The sequence below is a fragment of the Jatropha curcas genome, chromosome 10 (genome assembly GCF_041381405.1).
Source record: "Jatropha curcas cultivar XTBG-Jc1 chromosome 10, XTBG_Jcur_1.0, whole genome shotgun sequence".
NCBI classification, from domain to species: domain Eukaryota; kingdom Viridiplantae; phylum Streptophyta; class Magnoliopsida; order Malpighiales; family Euphorbiaceae; genus Jatropha; species Jatropha curcas.
The window spans coordinates 4980230-5003486 of NC_143160.1; the positions used below are offsets into that span (position 1 = coordinate 4980230).

A 23257-nucleotide genomic window follows, 5' to 3' on the forward strand; every position below is an offset into this window, starting at 1 on the left:
TATTGTAGCAAAATTCGATCGCATTTTCTAAGTAAATGATTTTGCTGCCTGTATTACTCTGATGGCTAGTCACACCCCTTTTTAGGTTGAATGTTTGCATGTGCTTACTAGAAAGATACTCGTGTGGAGGTGAGATTCAAATGGCATAATATTTTGCATACAGAGCAATTAATTGGGTTGCATGTGCTTCTGAACTATATTATCTTAAGGAAACAGTGTATAACTGAGATGTAAACAAGAAACTGAAGCTGGTTTCAGGTTTTCATTATTATTATTATTATTAAAAAAGAGGAACATTATGCTTTCATTTGTGTTTAGAATTATAATAATAACAGTCAATGTGGAAAAGATAAAGTAAAAGAACAAAATATTTCTCATTATTTTGTATTTTAAATATATGGCACATTTTTTCTTGTAATGGAAGACTAATAATATGCATTTTTCCTTTACTTGAACTCGTTCCTTAAAGGTGCTTGTTTCTTTGCTTTTCATGCTTAAAGTATCTTTTCCATGCCTTTCCAGTTCAACTCATCAGCACTGACACAGAAATCCTAACAATCTAACATTCTTTCCATCAAACAAATCAATTTAACTCTGCTGCAAAATTCTTCTGCAGTTATCAGTAAATTAAATTAAAATGTTATTACAGTATGTATAAATTTACTTTTGATCTAAATCTGCCATTTTTTTTATCTATACATGAACAGGGAAGGATCTGGCCCAAGAGAGATATGGTGGTGTGGTTGGTTACATCAATATATTGACTTTTTGAAAGACAGGACACTGTTTTAGCAGATGGACCTAGGGTCTTTAGAAAAAATAAAGTACATCAATTATGAATTTTATATCTAATGCATTTCTTAGTTTAGTTTTTAAGCAAGAGTTGAGATGAAATCCATTTTGGAAAAAGGACAAAGCTTGGTTGGAGAAGAAAGGTTGTTGCAGTTATTGATTATGAATTTTCATAAAATTATATAATTATATGATATTAATTAGTCCTTCTGTTTGGCTATTTTAAATATTATTTCTTAAAAAATTGTTATGGTGGCCACTGAGATACATTTATTTTATTTTTCAGGAACAGGGTTGCAGCTTTGGCATAGTATACTACTGAAGAGAAGGTTCATTTAAGTATGCAAAATACAAGATAAAAATAATAAAATTTTACATTTCTTGATGCTTCCCACATGCAAATGCCATATAGTAAGGGTGAGTGCTTCCAATAAAAAAATTGTTGTTGTATGTGGGTTTTCTAAATTGCATATACTAAAGCAGAGTTAGTGGGTCAGCTCCTCTTTACAAAGAGGGTTTCTCTTTCCTCTAAATAGTTTGAAAGGTCACTAAAGATAAGAAAGAAGAAAGACAAAAGACACACAATTCACTGTTTTTAACAAACCTGTATTTCCCCAAATTTACATAATCCAGAAGTGGGAAGATTATATTCAAAAAAAAAAAAAAATCTACAAATAGCCCAAGCCATACTAAGGCATAGGTTGAAAAACTAATAGCTCAAAAAAAATAATAATAATAATGGTAAATAAAACAAAAATGCACAAAATCCATATCTTACTCTCTATTCTATGCAAAATATATCTTCATGGACACCTTACATTTCTTCCGGGGCCACCATAATAAAAATAAGTACCCCAAACATTGTTTTTTCCTTGCCTTATATCATAACAATTTGGATGATCAGCCAAGAGGTGAAGATTTGTTAAAGGCAGCAAATTATTATCCCAATCCACAACTTGTAAATTTCTAAAATAGGATGCTTTTCCAAATCCTTCTTCTGCAAAATGACCACTGCCCATTTGGGTAGCTGTGTGGTACCCTGAAGATCTGGAATTCACAATTTCTCCTCCAAACTGAACCATACTCGCATGGCTTCTTAAATGACTGAACAAAAATGCCGGCCAATATCCTACCAGTAGTCCTGACCCAAATTCCAACCACCAGTTTCCATGTTTTGGGTCCTACGTGAATATGTATTAGCATGTTAGTACTATTTGGGGGAAAATTATTGATCTGATAGCTTCAGATTTTGTGTCTCATATAGTGCTTGCTTGACTGTATGATATTATTAAGAATGATAAGGAAAATAAGAGAAAATGCAAATAAAGTAGAAGAAAGATTTAAATTGTTTGGTTACCCTTTTAATACCCCAGAGCAGAGCCAGTTAAGTCAAACTAATAAAGAATACATCTCACAGAAGTTGACGACATCAAGGCACCCTTTGACAAGGAAAACGAAGAGAATCTTACATTTTAAAATGATGATTAGGGAAAAGAACCAAGAAAAAGTTAATATATGCGTTTTTGTCAAATTGATTAATCAATATGCACTGTACTATGACATAATCAACCCATGAATGATAGTAACAGATTGGATGGTGATGTTTTTTTCTTTGTCCAAGCTCTTCTTTTTTTTTTTCTATCTAAATGAAGGAAATTATGAAGTTTGCCCAGGTAACTGTAAAAGCTACTCTAAAAGTCTTGAGTTTTAACAAGTAAAAGCTTCTTAATGCAGAATTGATTGAAATAATGCACTGCATTCTTCTCCAATTTTCCAGTTAATGGTAAAATAATAACAATAATAAAGTGGTTTACCTTCCAAACCATTAGACCGATATCAAATTGTCTACCACTGTAAATAGACCTTGGAGATATTGCAGCTCCAATGGCAATCTTGTTATTGGTTTGGACAAACCCAGAACACAGTAAGTTGTAGCATCCAGTAGCTTGGTAAGCATCAGTCTGCAAATCAATAAGAATTAGTTCCACTTGTCAAGTATTTAAAATCTTTCGGTAGATATTCAAGAATCAGAGCCAGGAAACAAGACTCACTGTCCAGTAAGTGAAGAATCTAGGATAATTATCTCCATACAACTCAGGGCTAACCTGTTAAGACAAATGAATAAATCAACACGTGTATTATACATATTTTACTTCAAATTTGAACATAATTTAATTTAGCAACAGTACTAGTACTAGAAAAAAGAAGTCTTGCCTGCCAACCAGCTTCAATGGTATTTAGATCGTTGCCAAAAGAACCAGAAATGACCCAAATTTGTGACAAGCTGAACTCGTATTGATCGGTAACACGAGGAGCCCACACATTTATATTGGCCTTTGCTCCATAATATTGTTCTCCGTTAACAAACACAACTGCATGCTGTGATACAATAAGTTATATCAAAAATTAGGTATTGCTATTAGCATATGCGCAAGTGTTTCTCTCTCCCTCTCTCTCTCTTCCCCTATCGCTCTCTGTATTTTTCCCTCTTCCTGCAGTAAATAAATGCTTATGACATATGGCAGAGTACTGTCATTAAAACTGATTTTTTACAATTATGTCTGCCCATGGCCTGCTCTTTCTTTTCCTTTTTCTTATGTTTCTTGTTTACCAACTGACGCTGAATTGTTAAATTTTCTATGAAAATGCAATATGGAAATTGGCCTTTCTGATGAAAACTAGTCATTTTAGACTAGGGTTCTTGGAATAACCGAATGAATGAAACTATAGTTCAATAAACCCACCAAAGAGAAAAAAAAAGGAAAAAAAGAAAAAAGAAAAGCGCGTGAAAGATTATGCTTGAATAGTGATGTAAAAAGCAAGTTCTCAATTCTGAAATGATCGGTTCCATTGTGGAGTAATTTGCAAAAATTAGTTTCTAATGCTAACCTCATGGCCGGTGCCTGTTGAGTCTCTTCTTACATGTCTTCTTAATTTTCTGCCAAATCTTCTAATTTTACTTGCTCTTAGAACATCCTTTTGTGTGGTTCTTCTTATTGGAACAGTTCCTTCTGGACATGATTCACCTGAATCTGTCCATAGCTGATAGCTCTCTGTCATTTTCACTGTAGTCTCATTGCCTTTTGGCTTCTCTGGAGGATCCTGTAATATAGTCCAAATGACCAACCAAAGAAAGACTGCCCAAATCAGAAATGTTTCTAACACCAATTAGAAGTAAAAAGAAAAAAGGATTCTTGCATATATATTTTGAATGGAAACAAACAGAAAAAAGTTACCAATGGTTTTTGTCCTTTAAGCTCTGGATGGTCAAATGCTGGTTGAAGATGAGATAAAACACAATCTATTACATCTCCATCGGGGCTCTGCAACCAACGGGAACCCAGATCACTAAAGCCTATAAAAATTAACAACACACAAAAATAATAATAATAACAGTAATAAAAAACAATAAATTGTAAACAAATAGAGAAGTACCTGAATTGTCTTAACTGCAGGCTTGTTGATCTTCTTAAGATAAGCATTGACTCTTTTTAGTTTCAGTATCTCGTTTCCTGGCCTGAAAGTTTGGTTGGCCAGTAACCGGTTACCGGAATCTGAGTTAAGTTTTAGACACAAGACAGGAGTAATGGAAGAAGTAAAAAATAGAAGGAAAACAACAAAAAGAGGTAGTATCACTGAGTGTTTGTTACGAAAAATAGAAGCAGCAGCCATTTGTGTGGAATATAGCTGTTTTTTCTGTGATGTTCGTTTTACTGAAACAACTCGTTGTGTTTGTATACATTGGTGTTGTCTTGTTGTGTAAAGAATACAAAATGGTTCATTCCAAAGTTTTGTCCATGGAAATGAATCTCTCTTCATATCCATACAAAACAGAAGCCCCATACAAGAAAAAACCAGAGCTGATTTGTTCACTAGCTTACCATTTCCAAATTATAAATAAACTCTCTTTCTCTCTGTCTCTCTCCTCTCTTCGAAGAGAGATTCTATTGTCTTGGTTTTGTGGTCTGACACACATGAAACTTGAAGCATGAGCATATTAAAATAGACCTTGGTGGGTAGAGTTGTACTTTTCGAAGTTTTAACCATTACAAGTTGTGGTCAAAAAAGGAATTCTCTTCTTTTCTTTTCTTTTTTTCACCAGAATATTTTTATGTCTAAATAGATGAGAGAGAGAGAGCATGTCAAACTTTAACACTTAAATTTGTACCAGTAGGTTTCTTTCTTTCTTCTTCTTCTTTTCTTCTTTTTTTCCTTTTGAAAGAGTGGTTCAATCATTTATTCTCTGGTTTTGAATGTCAAGAAAGAAGGGAATCCCAAATCATCATATTTGTATCCAGTTATTATTTTTATATATTTCTTGTTTTTCCTTTTAGGCTAAGTTAATCAAAAGTTTCCAATTCTTGATTTCTTGCTCTGTTTGCCTTTAACTGTTTCTCCCATTATTCTGCAATTCTTTTTTCAAAAAATTGTAATTATTATTCTTTGTAGTACAGTAAATAAAGAGGAGGCCACCATATGATGCTGCGCTGTTACCACTATGAATGAAGTGGGAAAATATGTACATCCCATATAGCAATTTGGTAGGTCCAAATATAATGATGGTGTTAAAGAACTCATGATGATAAATTTTGTAATATGCATTTCTTATGGATACAATTTCTTTTGACTTAACATGAATATTAATCATTATTAATAACAATCAATAGTTCTTTAATAATGATTTTCTGGTAGTCCACCAACTAATTTCACTAAATCAGCAAACCATGTGACTCTTTGTTTTAAACTTTTCTTATGTTCTCACTTATTTCTTTATTAACTTTGGCACAATTATGTCAATTAAAATGGAAAAACTATTTAAAGGTACTTAAAATAATAAGGATACCACATATATATTAGACTTTAGTCCCTCTACCTATTTCAGTACCAAAAAAATATATTTTCTTTCCCCCAAAACCCAAATTAAATTAATTATCACCAATATATAAATAATCAAGCAAAGTTAATGCATTGGGACCTATCTTCTTTAATCACCAGCCCAGTCTGTTCTACACCATTAAAGACACCCTCTGCGGTATGTGATGTCATGGTCAATTGCTTCCAGCGTATATATACCACAGCTAGCCAAGGCTCCAATCATGTACTGCTACTGAAAATGACTTGCATGTTTTAGGAATTTAAAGAGAGACTAGGGATTTCATTGACAGGGGAACAACATTTCTGGGTTTAATTCAAAATTCTCCAAATCAATGACCTCCAACATGTGAGAGCAGATTGATCCATTTCGGTTCAATTCGGTCAAGTGTTCAAAAATGAGCTTAAAACTAAACTGAAATGGTAAAAACCGAGTAAAATCGATCGTCGTGACTGGTTCGATTCAAGTCGATTTAGTTCAAATGACAATTTCAGTTGGATCTGTTGTCAAAAAGTTCAATGTGCACTTTATAGCTTTGATTGAATTCCGTTTGAACCGAACTGACCATTTGGACCCTGTGTGTGTATATTGCCTGTAATGCTAGTAATTCGCAGTTTTTGTCTTCATTAGAGGTACATGATGATGAGCATTAATCCTAGAGGCTATAAGTTAATAAAAAGAAATTAGAGGGATAATGGTGAAATTAATTAAATAATGTAAAGAAATGAAAAAAAAAACCTTATTAGAAATATTTTAGTTATTATGTAGCAGAAAGAGTAAAGTAAGTGGTGTTGAGGTTAGTTACTTTATACCATTAAAGTGTGCTTATAAACTTGACACAGCAGAATGTAGGTACATTAAAGGATGGGCCCTTAAGCTTTGGTTCTCTTTTTAGGGTTATGGGGTATGATGCTTCCCACTTTCAAATACTTCTTTGTATTATTATTCTTTATTTATATTTTTTTTTTTTTCTCTCTTCTTTTCACAAACACCTTCTCTTCTCACAGTCAGTCTCTCTCTCTCTCTCTCTCTCTCTCTCTCTCTCTCTCTCTCTCTCTCTTTCACCGACTTCATCTGCAACATTTAAAGAAATATTTCTGAAGAATATTGGTCCACTGAGAGTCACTCTCATCAAAAACAACTGGCAACTGGCAATGAGATTATTAAGGTATGTGAGTGGAAGCATGCTCCTTTGTAAAGTTATTTTAGAGAGAATAGATTCCAACCCCACAATCTTGAAAGAATATACATATATATATATATATGTATATGTATATATACACATAACATAAAAAGAGTTTTCAAAAATTTTTTATAACCTGTGTTAGATTTGATGACATTGGTTAATGATTATACTATATTGAAAAAATAAAAAAAATTGGTGTGCTTATGGTTCTTGTAGTAAGGCTGCCACCGCCATGCTTTTTGAAAGGAGAAAGAACAGTGTATGATAATTAAAATTAAAGATTATTCAAAGTTAAAGTGGAATTATTACAAATCAAAAAAAATTTAAAGCATCGGTGATGTTATTTTATGTCATTCTTTATAGTACTGTGATGAAATTAGGTTAAGATTTAATATGTTAATTGGGTTTTACTACCAGTAGAACAAGAAGACAACAAAGATGATGATGTCTTTATTTAAGTTTCTAAACATGCATGCATGCATGCATACATAATTAGGTAATTAACAGGATAATGAATGTAGCTTTTTCTTTCAAATATTTAGTTATGAATATGCAAAATCAAAGCCAAACACATAGTGAATTAATTATAAATCAAAGGTATAATTAGAGTTGTCTGTGTAATAATAAATTTTGCCAGTTCGAACCCAATTGAAATCTATTAACTAATTTTCAAAAGCTAGTGATGAATTGCAAGAATGGTCCATAGCGCAGAAGCATGGTGAAGGCAATTGGAGAAACAAAGCAGATGTGATCATTCTCACTGCACACAAAAGGGCACATTGTGCTTAAAAAATTGAAGACGACCACCACATTTTTTTAGTGGCTACTTTAAATCATCTTCTGCTTTGGATATGTGGAGACCATGTGCTTTTATCTTGTGCAATATAAACTATTTATATAAATGTCTCGCTTTTCACTATCTTTTTCATTTTTTTCCTCTCTTTATGGGGCAAAATGAAAAAAAAAAAAAAAAAAAAGCTGATCTAAAAGCTACAACCATGCAAATAATTAAATTATTACAGCAAATGTGTGTATTAAGAAGAGATTGTTAGCCTCCCTAGCTACTGTAATGTGTATATTTTGTTTATTTGATTTATACATTTTTTTTATGATTATGATTATGATTATGATTATGACGTGGTTTGTGGAGGTCAAAAAGCTCTTATAGAAATATATCTCTGCTTGTCGACATATTTGACAATTTTTGAAATTTAAAGGACGCAATAATGATGGAGATTAGGAAAATTCAAAGTTGCATTCCTTTTGGAAGCTTATTTAGCTCCCTATTCAACGACTTTAACTAACAAAAAGGCAGTTTAGGACATTTATATGTTGATGGGAAATCTTTTCATTTGTATTTTCAATCGTAATTTTGTTTGAATCCAAGGAAAATACTTTTGAAATATATTTTTCAAAATTTCAATCATACAAATAATATTTTTCAATCAATAAAATTAAAATCTCTAAAAATATTTTTGTCCGTCCCTAAATTTACTAAAAGTATTTTTATTAATTTCAATGTTTTCCGCTTTTATAGATACTATAAATATAAATAAATTATAATTCTTAAAATGGGGACAAATGTAGTGGATAAATTAACATTCTAGCAAGGTAAAATGCTCAAGAGAGAGTAGTTAGAGGCCACATAACCAGCTAACCACCGACAATTAACCCATCATTTGATAAGAGTTAAAGACGATTATCTTCTTGACAATAAGGATCATAAGCAAAAGCTGCATGGTCGAGCCCATACAACCACCTCTCCACCGACAATTACCCTTGCTAAAACAACTCGACTCATACAACAAAATTAATCACTAGTACCTGAAAATTGTGCATTCAATTTAAAAGTTCATCCATTCATCTATTACTTCAATACTTTAAGTGTTAGTCTTGTAATATAAAGTTCATAAGTGTGGATCTTTTCTTTTCATTTTATTTTCTATCCGTATTTTCACTTTTTTTTTTTTTTTTGGATATTATACTAATTTCATTTCCGGAATTATATAATCATTTTTTATAAGTTGATTTTTCTACGGACTTGCAGTTGAATTCAAGCATGTTTTATCTATAAATTTGAACTGTAAAAGTACTTTTGCAATAGGTAATTGTTACCATTTTATTTTATCTAATTTAGTAATTCATTCAAAGCACATAAAATATGCAGAAAATTAAATTTTATTTCTGATGGTATCCAAAAGCAGTAAGTCTAGATATATGGATGGAAACAGAATTTCTGAATTTTGAAAAATATGGAAAGAAAGTAAGCAAGATGGGAAGAACAAGAATTAGATACTCTATATCAAGCATAGTCTCTAAACTTTTCTCAGATGAGGTGAAAAATAGCATGAACCAAACTGCGGATTCTAGCTCAAGCAAAGTATCCTCTTTGAATTTTGTAGAACTAAAAGAGGCATCTTGCCAATTCTGTCGATTCTTTATGCTACTTTAGTTAAAGATAAATGAAAGAAAGAATATGATGCTTCAAAACGTTAGTGTCTTTGTCTCCACTTGGTTGCTTCTCTTTTATTGCTTGTTTAAGCTTATTCACTTCTTCAACAATGGCTTCTTGCAATGGATTTGTGCGGCGGATGGTGAGTCTGCCTAGAAGTATTGTAGGCGGATTTTCAAGAGTAATGGGTCATAATATAGGTCGAATAGGAAGCGGAAGAAGAGATCAAAATAATAATCTACCATTAAATTTTCAATTTCAATCTTCACTACAAGGACAAGACCCTTCTCTACTTGCACCAGAAGAGTGGGCTTTTCTATCCACTTTTGAGCAACAATTTGGCTCTATACATCCTTTCTTTTATCCTTGTCGTTTTACGGAGGCTTTAAAGATTGCAGAGAATGAACAAAAGTTCATGTTCATGTATCTTCACTCACCTCAACACCCTTTTACTCCCTCTTTCTGTAGGGAGACTCTTTGTTCTGATTTGGTTGTTCAGTTTCTCGATGCAAATTTTGTTTGCTGGGGAGCAATTGCTGATAGAGGAGAAGGTTTGCAAATTACTGCAACCCTGCAGCCTGCAAGCTTTCCTTTTTGTGCAGTGGTAGCTCCTGCTGCTGATAATAGCTTAGCAGTGCTTCAACAGGTAATTTTTTTTTTCTTTTAATTTATTATTCTCATCAGAGCCAATATTTGAAACAAATGATTTACACAGCCGACCTCAACTAGTTTGGAACTAAGGCTTGGTTGTTCTTTGTTGTAATTCATTATTCTCATCAATGTATTTTAGCATCATTTGATATTTAATGTTAAAGTACAATAATTTACAGCAAATGAATCTTAATAGCAGCACATAGACCTTGCTGTTAAATGGGGTTATTTGTTGAGTTGTTGGAGTTGAATATGTCTAGATGGAAGGGCCAGTTTCCCCAGCAGAATTGGTGGGGATTCTACAGAGGACAATGGAGGAGCAAGGATCAGCCTTTGGCCATGCAAGAGCAAAGCCAGATGAAGAGAAGATTAGAGCAAAAGCCAAAGAAGAGGAGAAGATAAAAGCAGATCGTCGCTTAAGAGAAGAGCAAGATGCAGCTTATCTTGCAGCTTTAAAGATAGATAAGGTCCGTGCTATATCACATTCCATGCTTATTTCTTGGTCTAATTCAAGATTTTATAATAATTCTTTAAAAAATGAAAAATATTTTCCTTTCTAGGAGAAGGAAAATCCCAAGAAACCGGTTCATCATCGTGAAAGCCCTAAGCAATATGCAACAGCAGCAACACAGAAACTGAAAGAAACTCAATTTAAAGAATCTACAAGTAGGTCTAAGGATCCTTCTCAAGTAACACAGGTATAATAAAAATAACATTACTATGATTAATCATGCAAAAGTTTCTGTTTTGATTAATAATTATCAAGATTATATACATATAATTGAAATCCTTAATTAATTTCAGATTTTGATACGGTTTCCGAATGGAGAAAGAAGAGAGCAGAGCTTCCTCTGCTCAAATAAGGTCCAATCAATCTACAATTACATTGATTCACTAGGGCTACCTGGGATTTTGAACTACAGATTGATTTCAAGCTTCCCTAGAAAAGTTTATGGCTTTGATCAGATAGGAATGACTCTTAAAGAAGCTGGACTCCACCCTAAAGCAACTCTTTTCCTTGAGCTTCTGTAACCATATAATTGCTGTTATATATACATGTACAAGATAAACGTCTTTCATATTTTAATAATACCATTATATCAAAATGAATTATACGATCTTGACTTACAATATTTTGCATTTACTGTTTGATGTTGTGATGAAAGTGATGATCTATTGGCTTCACTAAAACTTAATTATCATCAGCTTGAAGAGAACAGTTCCATCATGTACATAGTTTTCCCAAGAAATGATTTCGCTGGTGGAAAAATAACACAGCAAAGAATGAAATCCTTCTTGAACCCACTAGAAAAATGAAGGCATATATAATCATTGGAAAGTGAAATAGTTTAGTGGGTAGCTAAGTGCAGGTCTCTTCATTGCCAATGAGCTATTACTATTGCAAATGTGGATTGGGTTAATTGAGGCCCAACTTAACCCATACAACAAATATCTCTGGCCCAATATTAAAACGGCGACGTTGCTACCTCCTCCACGGCTCCACGAAAGAGTAAAGCTGTTTTCTTCTACCAACGATTTCCCGGGAAACAAGCAAGCACGAAAGAATCATCGGCTTTCGCATTCTCAAATTCCAATCTTAACATCTAGAAAAAGCGGTATTCCTTGCGAAAATGGCGCTTAGGACTTGCCACGGGATAGGCGGACCATTAATTGCTCCCATCAATTTAACTAAAACTACCTCTCGAATTCGAAACCGCCAATTATCAGTTCGGAATTGTAGTTTAGACCAAAGTCAGTCTCATAAGGTAACTACTTCTAGTTCCTTTTCACGATAAACGTTTTTCTTGTTTTTCACCTTTCCAGCTCCGTTTGGTTGCTGAGAAACGCTAAGCATAAGTACAGAAAATTTTGAATTTTGCAGCAGAGAACTAGGGTTCGTAATTTTTATTTTCATCAAGAAACTAACTGGTCTTATATAAATTGATTATAAATGTAGCGTTCTATATATATACATATTATTGATGCTTTGGAAAGCAAAAATAGATGAAAGGAAATAAAGAAGCTGCTTTGAAATTGAAATCATTTTTTGTTTTTCTTGTTGATTTTTCATGAACTTACACTATGTGAGATTCTTCTCCCCGCCGCACCCCTTTTCTCTCTATCCATAGCAATTAGTTTCAGAAGTGAAGAGTAAGCTTGAAAAAGAATACAGTAGTCTCCCAGCTGGCAAAAATGGAAGAGATGATGAAGACATGATCCTCTGGTTCTTAAAGGACCGGAAATTTTCAGTTGAAGCAGCTATTGCAAAATTGACCAGAGCAATCGTATCCTCCTCCAACTTATTCTTGCTTTTCACGATGTTGGTATCTTAATATAGGTTTGCTAGTATCAATTTGCTGCACTTTCAATTATCCAAGTGAAACTGAAGGCATCAATTTTATGAATTAAATGAAGAATCTTGCTGAGTTTTGATTAAATCATTCTTTAGCGAATTTATCAGATTTGGGTCAGTTTTCCTTCTACTATGACTAGAAATGGCGTCAAGAATTTGGAGTGTCTAAATTGACTGAAGAGTCGGTGAAAAATGTAGCAGACACTGGAAAAGCCTATGTGCATGACTTTCTCGATATTTATGGTAGGCCTGTGCTTGTAGTGGTGCCGTCCAAGCACCTTCCTGATGTAAGTTCTGTAGTTGGGTGCCCTTTTTTCTCATTTTACAAGTCTCTTGGCTTTCTAAAAAACTGATATTACTTTCATCAATTTTCAAATAAATGCAAAATGAAGTTAATCATCAGAAAAGGTGATTTTGTGTGTATATTAAATCAATATGAATCCATTTAATCAAAAGGTTAACTTTATGAAAGGAGAGTTAAGTTTGTATGTCACCTCCTCTTGCGAATCATCAATCTGTTCAACTCTAGTATGCCTCATTGCAAACTAGCTGGATTCACAAATGAAGTTAATTATCTTAAGTTTTTTTGCATTTTCTTGAAAGAAGTTAGCAGCTTGTTTTCCTCTCATCATTAGTATACTCTGGTTACTTGCAGTCCATCTTCTTATAATTTGTTTGCTTTTGGCATGGGTTCTGATAATATAAGATATTAACTGAGCAATACCAGGTGGATGATCCTGTTGAGAATGAGAAGCTGTGTGTCTTTCTAGTTGAGAAGGCACTAGCAAAGCTCCCAGATGGAAAAGAAGAAATACTTGGAGTATTTGATCTCAGGGGCTTTGGTATTGAAAATGCTGATCTCAAGTTCTTGACATTTGTGGTAATTTTCAAAAATTAGGTGCTGATTTTGGATAAACAATGATATGCAAGTCTGTTTCTTTTTGCTGTTGTGGGCATTACAATTTTTCTTGTGCTATAGTGGCGACAAGTTTACATGGAAGTGATGGTTCAGAAAATTTTCACTTCATCAAACCCATAGATCAAAATCTCTTATCTTATCATCCAAATGGAAGCACGAAATTTTTGCACTTAGGCATTTGAATTGCATCAGACTGATAGTCAGTGTTAGGTTTTACCTTACTCTACATGAACATTATTACTGCTCGAAAGGTGCTGAATCTGTTGATGCTGCCTGCAAAAGCCAAATGTAGCTAGAATAAAAATTTATCAAAACCTTCTATCAAAAAAAAACAATTCATCAAAACCTCTCGCATTCTCTCTTTTTGTGTTACCTAAAAGTCATATTTACTTAATTTGTCTTGTGTTATTACCTTGTGAAATACTGTAATACAGCATAATTACCTGACAATTATATAAAGTAGAATTGGGGTTGATTTAATTCAATTTTTTGACAGTTCGACGTATTCTACTATTATTATCCAAGTCGGTTAGGTGAAGTCCTCTTTGTGGATGCTCCCTTTGTATTCAAGCCATTTTGGCAGTTAGCCAAGCCCTTGTTAAAATCGTATGCTTCTCTGGTATGATATATTGTCATTTGCCATATTGGCATGTCTCAGTAAATTACACTCAAGGGATGTTTTTTATCTCATGTGCACTTCTACATGTAGCTTCTGATATTTTTTTTAATATGTTCCAGCTCATCTTTCATATGCTCAGTCATATGTTTCCAATGATTATTGCTTAGAAAACATGCAAATGGATTTGCACCAGTGATAAGTTGTTTCACTCTCATGATTAACCAACCCTGTGGGTATTGGTTAAAGATTTCCAGATTCAAATTCTCACAGATAATACGAGAACTTCCTGAATCCTAGAATAACATCTACCACCTCCTCCTCAATTATAGTTTTTGGGCATATGCCATACGGTTTTCTGTTTTCAGCACATGAGGAGAGCTAGACATTGTCAGCCTATGATCTCTACCTTAACCAGTTAAGTTAAAGCGGGTGGAGCCTTTGCTTCATCCTGGAAGATGAGAGAATGATTCATCATAGCAAGATCTGCATATTTGGTTGATACTTAAAAGTTTAGTTTGAAATAAATCATTCTGCAGCTGTTTGATGCTATGTTAGTCTACTTTTGTAGCCTTCGTTCATTTCCTTATTTTTCAACTATCCATTTGTTTCTGAAGGTGAGGTTTTGCTCAGTAGATGCCGTCCGGAAGGGATATTTCACAGAAGAAACAATTCCAGCAAACTTTAGGAATTGACAAATGAATGATGAATAATGATTCATCTATCACAGTTTTAGTCGGCAGTAAATACAAAAAGAGACTGCTCAAAGCTTACACAACAGCTTCTAGCCAGAATTTCTCCTCTGGCAAAACCAGGATTGTCTTTTTTTAACTGTATATGTCCATTGAGTGGTGAAAATATTTTCATTTTCCTGCTCCTGATAGAAGAATCTTGTGATTGTACACTTATTCATCAATCTTTAAATGATGTAGAGAAAATATGTTGGAATATAGTTTTTGTATCAACTGTCAATATGAAAGGGTTATTAAGAATTGAACAAGTTATACTGGATCCTGAAATGTGTGCTTCTTTTCATAATAAAGCAGGGAGAAAGGAATAGTCTTTGACATACCAGAAAGTTTCAGAGGGACTTGGAATGGCAAGAGACAAACTGAGTGTGGTCCAAATTATTATCCATGGAGCCAATGGAAGGTGAGGATTGAATTTAGTTATCGCTTAATTATGTTGTTATTCAAAGCATCAGTCCATTTCAAGCATGGGGTGAAAGTCGACCTCAAATATTGAGAGGGTCAAAACATAAGTAAAAATAAAATTTGTGGAAAATAAAATAATATTTCAATATAAAAGGGACTAAATTATAATATAATTAATATGCTTTTTTGTTTTTTTTGAAGAGAAATAATTAATTTTGCTATTTCATTACAAAAGATCCTACAGGATTGGAGATTGCATCATCGTATGCGTATGCATCTATTCACAAAACAACAACAGCGATGTCATTATCGTGGGTCTCATTGTAGAATCACACAGCAATTGTTGTTTTCATTTTCAATGAAAGCCAAATGATTTTGAGATACCATTTCTCACTTTTTTTTTTTTTTTTTTTTTTTTGAAAGGTACCATTTCTCACATTTTAAGATTTATCATCAGCATTTGAAAATCAAAATGTAATTTTGTCTGTAATAAACACACCATAATTTATTGTAGTAAATATTATCTCAGTATCATTTAGATTCAAATGCCCGAAAACCCGTATGGAGTACTTGGATCGAATGACGTAAAAAAACCGGAAGATAAGACGTGACATATTATTATTATATTAATAAAAGAGAACAGGAGAATTACTCCGTGTCCGAAGACTAACAACAATCCTATGACCAAAATTAAGTATATTCCGGAAGCCAATGCTCTTCTTCTCATTGTGTACTGTAGAGTGTAGACAAACAACAGAACAGAAAACTGTTGGTTTCTGGCGAAAGAGGAACGCATATAGAAAGAGAGTGAAGGATGGAGAAGCTCAAGCGCTTGATTGCGGTGTTGACTTTGATGTATTTGGTTGTGATAGGAAACGCAATCGAGAGCCCCCGGTATGAAGTAGTACACGAAGAGTCAGATTTTGAAGTCCGATTATATGGCGAATCCACTTGGATGTCTGCTCCGGCAACCCAAATCTCCTTTGAAAAAGCTACTTTTAATGGCTTTCACAGGTCCACTTCTGTAAACCCTAACATGTTGTCTTAAATTCTTAATTTGATATTCGATTGAAGCAAAAATTCTTTTGGTTTCTTAGAATTTTGATTAGTTTGGTTCTTTTGTTAACATAAAATAAAAAATGTGTGTTTTTTCTTGAACTCTCTCAGTTTGGATGATGAGTTCTTACTGGTCAAGTTTGTAACTTTTCAATTCAATATTTAATCAGAAAATTATTTTGTTTGATCCTTATCATCTGCTGTAATTGTTATATTTTTGTTTGATATACTTCATCCGTGGCTTTTCTTTATCCACTTTTACATAAACGATTCATTATGTTTTTTCTCTTTTTCTTTTTCCAATTTAGACGTCTTATATTTATATTATTTTTGTTTCCTCCTCTCAGATTGTTCCAATACATTCAAGGTGCCAACCTAAACTGGACTAGGATTCCGATGACAGCTCCTGTTGTGACTAGCATAGTCTCGGGAGCTGGACCCTTTCAGTCATCAGCCTACTCTGTTCTATTATACTTGCCCGTGAACTTCCAAGCCGACCCACCAGTCCCTCTCCCTGAACTGCACCTGAAACCTTATGTGTGGGCAAGTCATTGCGTTGCTGTCAGGACGTTTTCAGGTTTTGCAAATGATGATAACATTATCAAAGAAGCTGAGAAACTTGCTGTCAGCTTGAACAGGTCTCTTTTGGCCAATGTAACTATTGCAGAAAGTGATTTTGCCTACTCCATTGCTCAATATGATGCTCCATTCATTTTCATTGGTCGTCTCAATGAAGTATGGGTGGATATCGATGCCTGTAATTACAATGAGACAGCAACTTACTGAAATATTGTTCAGTCACCGGATATTACAGTTCGACTGCTGTATCCATGTGCCTGATGAAGCCAGTTAAAGGATAGTTTTCAGAAAATTAAGTTTCCCATGTGTGTGTGTGTCTGTGTGGGTATATGTATATTGAAGAGCATGTCTATTTAAAACCTGAAATTATGTTATCTTATGTATTTCAGTTCAGCTTGATTATGTTTAATCTACTTTTGGTCCTGGAGTTGGACTTGGTCTGATACAATATTATATACAGAATGAGTGAATGTTGTAGCTCTAAAAGTTGATGTAGAAATAGTAGAAGTATTTCTACTGTGGTCCCTAGTTCCAACAATAGCTACTCAAAGCTGAAAATGAAGTATTTACATGTGGCTAATTTGCTTTTGGGTACTTCCATTTCATTAAGAAATAGTAGCAAGTATTGCATCAATTTCTCTAGAGTACTCAATAACACATAAATGCTTTCAACAAGGTTATGCTGTTATTTGACAAGAAGATGCAAAAGAGGAGGATTTAATTTTCACTCATGATCCTTGTGCTGTATTAAGGCAGAGATTAGCATTATCAAACACAAATCAAGAAAATGAAACTAATTATAATTCTCAAAATATCTAAACATTCATGATCCATTTTCATTGATATTTATAATCTAAAAGAATGAATATTATTGTTCATTGTACAAGAAAGCTTTGATAATACATACCCTCACAATTTCTTTACTTCGTACATCTAAAGACCAAACATTAGTTTGGTCGGTGTTTGGGATAAAGGTAAGATGGTAAAGATGTAATGGCAGGACCCTTTTTTCCTATCATAGGCAGCTTGATTTGACTATGGTAAGCAATAAATAAAAGAAAGAGAAGTAAAAGGGAAACAAAAATGGGAGAATATATGACCTCCATGCTTGTTAGGGATGAAATGCTTGTTTTAGAAGTGCTCAGCCAGAGGTATTCCCCTTCAACCAGTGCAGCTCCTAATGTCCAAGAAAGATCTCCAGGACCAAAAATTATTTCCTTATTGCCAAGACACAAAGCATCTTCAATGAGGGATGCCATATAAGGCAGCCGGAAACAGTACTGTCTAAAGTAATTTTGTTTTTCAGAAATCTTGCTCAACTCACCACTTGATTTTGAACACAGCTGCTCACCTTTCTCCCAAATCTTGGTCAAATTTGCTCTTGGACCCAGATCTAATATGTTGGTAACAGCGAAAAAACCAGAGAGAGCATGAAAGCGTCTGGTTGGGTAGGCACCAGCTGTCAAATTAAGAAAGCCACTGCCTGCAGAACATGAATTAGAGTTGCTAGTAAGAATTTTAAGACGAAAGTCCAACATTTTTCTTCACTGTGAAAAAAAAAAAAAACCAACAGATATCAAAGAGAAAGTGCATAATGAATAAATATATTAGATATTCAAACTGGAAGGCATAAGTTAAATGAGCAGATGCTAATTGAGTGTAAAACATAAAATTGAATGTAAAAGCTGAATGCTGACAAAATTTCACAGAAATCCTCAGGTTTTCATACTTCATTTTTAACCATTTCCCAAATGCTGGACAAGGTTGGCCCATATTAAGCATGTGTACACCTCATAAAAAGAGAAGAGAAGACCTCATTCGAATACTGTCATAGAAAAATTCAGTTCCAAAGAATCATGCAGATTCATAGACATGAAGCATCAAGGATACATTCTTGACCAGAAGTTTGAATACTACTATAAAACTTTCAGACATACCGCTGTTAAAGGAGAGGCTTGCTTTGCAATTATTGCTAACTGTTGGATGTGACGTATCTGAACTGCTCGAGTTAATAGCCGCAGCCCTGGCAATTCTTATGCATTGCTCCCAATCTGGGTCTCCAACCAAAGAAGTATATTCACTCTTGTGCATTTGACCACTCATATTCTTCCGGTGACTAATATTATGCCCATTACAAGCATTGCAAGTGTAATTTTGCATGAAATCAGAACCTAGACAAGGATGCCTGACTTTAGATATTTCATCATTGCTTCCTATAATCAGCTGCAACTGACTGAGCTTGGCAACTGTCCCATCAAATGCCTCATTCAAGCCAAATGATTGCAACGAGTGTGCTAAAATCTGACGTTCGACTGAACCAATCTTTGTTCTTATCAAATGGATATTATCTCTTTCCTCACCATGAACTTCCATAACAACCTGCAACGATGAACCTCCCAGATCTAGTAGACCTAATGTGGATCCTTGCGATGAATTCCCTAACTTCCCCATCTTATAGTTCAAAGCCACCCAACCATAATAAGCCTCTTCTTTCCCACTCAAAACTCTTATCCAACTTCTCCTATAAACAAACGAGCGTTCCTTCAGAATACTCTCCACATCATCCAAAACCAGCCTAACATCCTCAACTGGCAACTTCCTGAGTCCAGCAGTAGCTAGGACAAAAATGGGAGTGTCTCCATGTCTGTCACGAGGCACCCACTGTTCCGCCCACAAGATCAATGGTTCCAATGATACTCTCACTCCTGTAGAATTACCAGCAAACTTATCTAAACCTGGCTCTGTCTGCATACAATGATATTTACAAGAACTTCCAGAAAACAAACTCTCAGTTGAATTATCAGGGTAAGTATGCTCCAAAATAGGCAAATCCCAGTTACATGATGAACTTCTAATTTTCCACTTATAGACATTCACTCGCGTTCCAGTGCTTCCACAATCCACAACAACAGTGAAATAATCTCTTTTTGCTAAATCACGAGGTCTCCTATACTCAAATGCAAAATAACCAGCAACCAATAACAGCAAAATCACTACAATAGCTGCACATATTCTCAAAACCCGTTTATACCTAGCGAAACCCATAATTGGCAGCTTAACTTTTGAAGGTGATTTGGATTCCATGCTGAAATTTCAACATTAACGAATTCCAGATCCTAACTACATTTTTTTTTATTTCTTTCTAATGCCTCTCCATTGCTTACAAGTCCAATCTTGATAATAAAATTGAATTGCTGCGGCTGCGAAATCATGTTGGAAATGAAATCTAAACGCTTCAAAAAGCAACTGTCAATTTAAATTTAAATTAACGTACCTTTGGGTCTTCGGTTTAGCTTGTTTTTGCTCCTCTGTTTCTTCAAACCCATAATTGATTTCTCATACTCTCTCTGTCGTTGTTTCTCGGTCACGAATCAGTAGAAACGTCAAAACATCCAGGGCTTAAATTGATAAAAAAAAATTAATTTTTTTTGCTTTTGCCAAAAATAATATGAATCAATTTTCACACAAGATATTAAACTCGTTAATTCTTTTTTTTTTTTTTTTTTTTTGTAAAGTTGGTATTTGAACTTGATTCAAACAGAAATTTTTTCAGAAATACTAGTAGATGGTGGGGGGAGGAATATTGAGATGTTTTGTAACTAGTAAATAAAGATATGATGAACCCACCAATTTATTACACCAATCTGTTTCATTTAGCAATTGGCAACCTTTCCCGTGTTTGAAACAAATGAATTCCACAAAAATCCGTATCTTTGTGTTTAGAATGAAAAAATTATAGATGAATTCAATTTTATGAAATTAAATATAATTACACCAAATTCCATAGAAAAAATATATGAAATTTTCAAAAGAATTTCATAAAACTAAGCGATCCAACTACTTGCGATAAAATTACCATTCTCCTTTATAAAGTCAATGTTTAATTTTTTACTTATTTAACTTATTTATTTTATCAAAATTGATTAAAACCATTCAAAATGTAATTTTTTTTAAGAACATAAATACACTCGTCGTCTATTATTGAAAAAAAAAATGAAAATACTTTAAAAACAATATTTCTTTAAGACAATATATTTTTTTAATAAATAATCGTTCGTTACAGGTGAAAGTTGTAAAAACTGAATGGAAAATATACGACCTAGACTAGAAAAGATACAAGATTGTAGGAACCTATCAATGAATTAATATATATGCACCATGATTAAACCTTTAACTATAATCTTAAGCATTAATGTAGATCGTAGCTAATCAAAGGATTTTATTATCATTGACACTTAATTTTTATCACGAAATATGATGATACTTAAAAACAGTGTTATTAAGTACTAATTATATACGTATCTTTTTTTCTTTTTTTTTTTTTTTTTGCAACGATGAACTGCTCTTCAGATGTTAGAATCATCTAGTGTATGGAGAAGCTTAAGCCACTGAAAAAATAAAGTAGGGTTTAACTCTCTCTTCTTATGTGGGGGAAGGTAGAGGATATGCTCTTCTTTCTCTTCAAGAGAGAGCCAAACTCTTTTTTTTTTTTTTTTTTTTTTTTTTTTTAGTAGTGGTATATCAACGGGCAAATTGGTGAAGAAAACTTGAGCAAATGATCCCTTCATCCTAAAGCTCGGGACATTGTCAAAGAAACTGAAAGAAAGAGGGCATTATAATAGGGCACGAGTACCCCTTTTGTGGGTCAAAGAATGATTTATCGGTGCTTCTAGAAGTGAAACAAAATTTTATGAATCAATACAGAGCAAACAGAATTATCATGTATAACACCACTGAAATGATGATGAAAAATATTAAATTTATGTATAAACTTCTAAATATAAGTGGACCATTTATAGGCAAGTATGTTGTTACCACCTTGCATATAAGGGAGCGAATTGACATGTACAGGGGAGAAGGCAAGGTACTGAAAAGGCTTAATGAGAATATCAGAGAATTGGAACTTCTAGATCACATGGTCTCAATAATTAGGAGGGGAAACATCGGAGAAGATGGATTTTGGGTTGTTCTTGACAGTGATGGCCAAAACTCTGGAGATAGGGCATTGCAACAAAAAAAAAAGAATTACCATCAAAAAATTATGTCGCTAATTCTTTTTTTTATTGCTAATTTAGTATTACCGACAAAACTGTGACAAGAAGAATGAGGAAATTAGAATTTAAAAACAAAATGTTTGTTGCTAAATTTTGATAGTAAAATTTATACCATATAAAGTTTTAATTTTTTTCAAATTTTGCAGTTATTATGTCGCTAAATACCAATAAATTAGCGATAAAAATATTTGGAGGAGGAGGAAGAAGAAGAAGAAGAAGCAGGAGGAGGAGGAAATTGGTACTTAAATTTTTTTTTAAAAATTTGACCCTAATTTATAAATAATTTGACGGTAAATTTTTGAAATATGCACATATCTATTGCGCGATTTGTTATTGATAAAATTCACATTTGTCGCTAAATTTTATTACTAATTTCTCGGAAAATTAGGCATCCTTATTAGTGAAAAAGTTAAATTTTATCGGTAATTTATTGCTAAATATTGACAAAAACTTTTATCAGTAAATACTAATGTTCTTGTACTGGAGGAAGTTTTAAAATCTCAGGAGGACTTTTAATAAGTGGTTATGTGCTTTGCCCCATGGACTACATATGCATTTTTTGCAAGAAAAAGAAAAAGTGAAGAGGTGAGTATATTTCCGTTTGAATGGTGGCATGTGTATCATTTTAGTTTTTTGATTGTTTGGTCTGTGTAAATATATAATTTTTAAGGGTTAAATACTTATGTATGCAATATATTAAAATATAAAACTGATGATGTGATATTTTATTTTTTTCATTATAATGAATATTTTTTTATATTTAATAAAAATTGTAAATGAAATAATGGTTTACAAACTAATAAATTTAATAAATGATTTCATTATAAATAAATATTGAGTTTTTTATTATATAATTTTTATCTATAAAAAAACTAAAATAGTTATAATAGAGTCATAATTAATAAAAATGAATTAAATAATATAGGTACATTAACAAATATAATTAAAATATTAATTTTAGTTCACTAAAATTTTATTTCATTAAAATTAAATACTCTTATACATCATCTAATTTGAATATATGAGAATCTTAAAGAGAAAAATTAATTAATATTAATTTACAATTAATTGTACTAATTAATATTTCAGTTCATTACTTGAGAATTTCAAAAAAAAAAAAAGCTTATAATTTTACTTTTTATTTTTAACTAAAAATAAATAATCAAATTATTTAAATTAAAGCAACACATGTATAAATTACAATAATTTTCTTAAAAATCACGTTCAATTGAATTTAAAAAATATAAAATACATCCCATATATTGTGCGAGTACATAACTAGTATATTCAAATTACTTTATTGGCCAACAATCTGTATCCAGAATTGGCTTTTTCTAGTATGATTGTTCAAATGAATCATAACAATATCTTGGATTCTTATTTTTATTTTCGTATTGTTTGTGCAGGGCTTTACCTTGTAGCAGTGTCCTCCATTTGTATTTGACAAATGCATATATATGAGATTTTAGAGTTATTAGGCAGGCTTGCATTCACACTTCTTACGCCTGACCAAACCCGACAATTGCCTTCGGGTATTTTCGGGTAGTTTATTGTGGATTCAAGTTTATCCCG

At 33.0% G+C, this 23257-nt stretch overlaps 5 protein-coding genes across 8 annotated transcripts; 3 read left to right on the forward strand and 2 right to left on the reverse strand.

The window, feature by feature from the left end:
- Positions 1-1377: 1377 nt before the first annotated feature.
- LOC105640342 (NEP-interacting protein, putative (DUF239)) lies at positions 1378-4998 on the reverse strand. Its single transcript, XM_012224624.4, has 7 exons — positions 4228-4998; positions 4029-4115; positions 3682-3894; positions 3007-3171; positions 2844-2897; positions 2607-2753; positions 1378-1973 (listed from the first exon to the last, which is right to left on the reverse strand). The coding sequence occupies exons 1-7, from the start codon at positions 4633-4635 to the stop codon at positions 1596-1598; spliced, it is 1452 nt and encodes a 483-aa protein (XP_012080014.1). The 5' UTR covers positions 4636-4998; the 3' UTR covers positions 1378-1595.
- Positions 4999-8969: 3971 nt separating this feature from the next.
- LOC105640343 (plant UBX domain-containing protein 10) lies at positions 8970-11085 on the forward strand. Its single transcript, XM_012224625.4, has 4 exons — positions 8970-9949; positions 10215-10421; positions 10515-10652; positions 10759-11085. Exons 1-4 carry the CDS (start codon positions 9413-9415, stop codon positions 10984-10986), a joined length of 1110 nt encoding a protein of 369 aa, XP_012080015.1. The 5' UTR covers positions 8970-9412; the 3' UTR covers positions 10987-11085.
- Positions 11086-11438: 353 nt separating this feature from the next.
- LOC105640346 (Sec14p-like phosphatidylinositol transfer family protein) lies at positions 11439-14920 on the forward strand. Of its 4 annotated transcripts, none has more exons than XM_089715327.1 (6): positions 11439-11720; positions 12084-12239; positions 12448-12594; positions 13014-13187; positions 13723-13845; positions 14886-14920. In XM_089715327.1, the coding sequence occupies exons 1-6, from the start codon at positions 11586-11588 to the stop codon at positions 14907-14909; spliced, it is 759 nt and encodes a 252-aa protein (XP_089571453.1). In that variant the 5' UTR covers positions 11439-11585; the 3' UTR covers positions 14910-14920. The 4 variants fall into 4 exon arrangements, with proteins under 4 accessions (XP_089571453.1, XP_037493191.1, XP_037493192.1 ...); XM_037637263.2 differs by lacking the exon at positions 14886-14920 and adding an exon at positions 14460-14861 and having other exon boundaries at positions 11440-11720; XM_012224627.4 differs by lacking the exon at positions 14886-14920 and adding an exon at positions 14460-14861 and having other exon boundaries at positions 11444-11720; positions 13035-13187.
- A 726-nt stretch (positions 14921-15646) lies between these two features.
- On the forward strand, positions 15647-17079 carry LOC105640344 (uncharacterized). Its single transcript, XM_012224626.4, has 2 exons — positions 15647-16010; positions 16400-17079. The coding sequence occupies exons 1-2, from the start codon at positions 15811-15813 to the stop codon at positions 16836-16838; spliced, it is 639 nt and encodes a 212-aa protein (XP_012080016.1). The 5' UTR covers positions 15647-15810; the 3' UTR covers positions 16839-17079.
- A 364-nt stretch (positions 17080-17443) lies between these two features.
- On the reverse strand, positions 17444-20240 carry LOC105640347 (putative apyrase 7). The gene is made up of 3 exons (XM_012224630.4): positions 19906-20240; positions 18569-19831; positions 17444-18114 (listed from the first exon to the last, which is right to left on the reverse strand). The coding sequence occupies exons 2-3, from the start codon at positions 19713-19715 to the stop codon at positions 17579-17581; spliced, it is 1683 nt and encodes a 560-aa protein (XP_012080020.1). The 5' UTR covers positions 19716-19831; positions 19906-20240; the 3' UTR covers positions 17444-17578.
- Positions 20241-23257: the final 3017 nt, after the last annotated feature.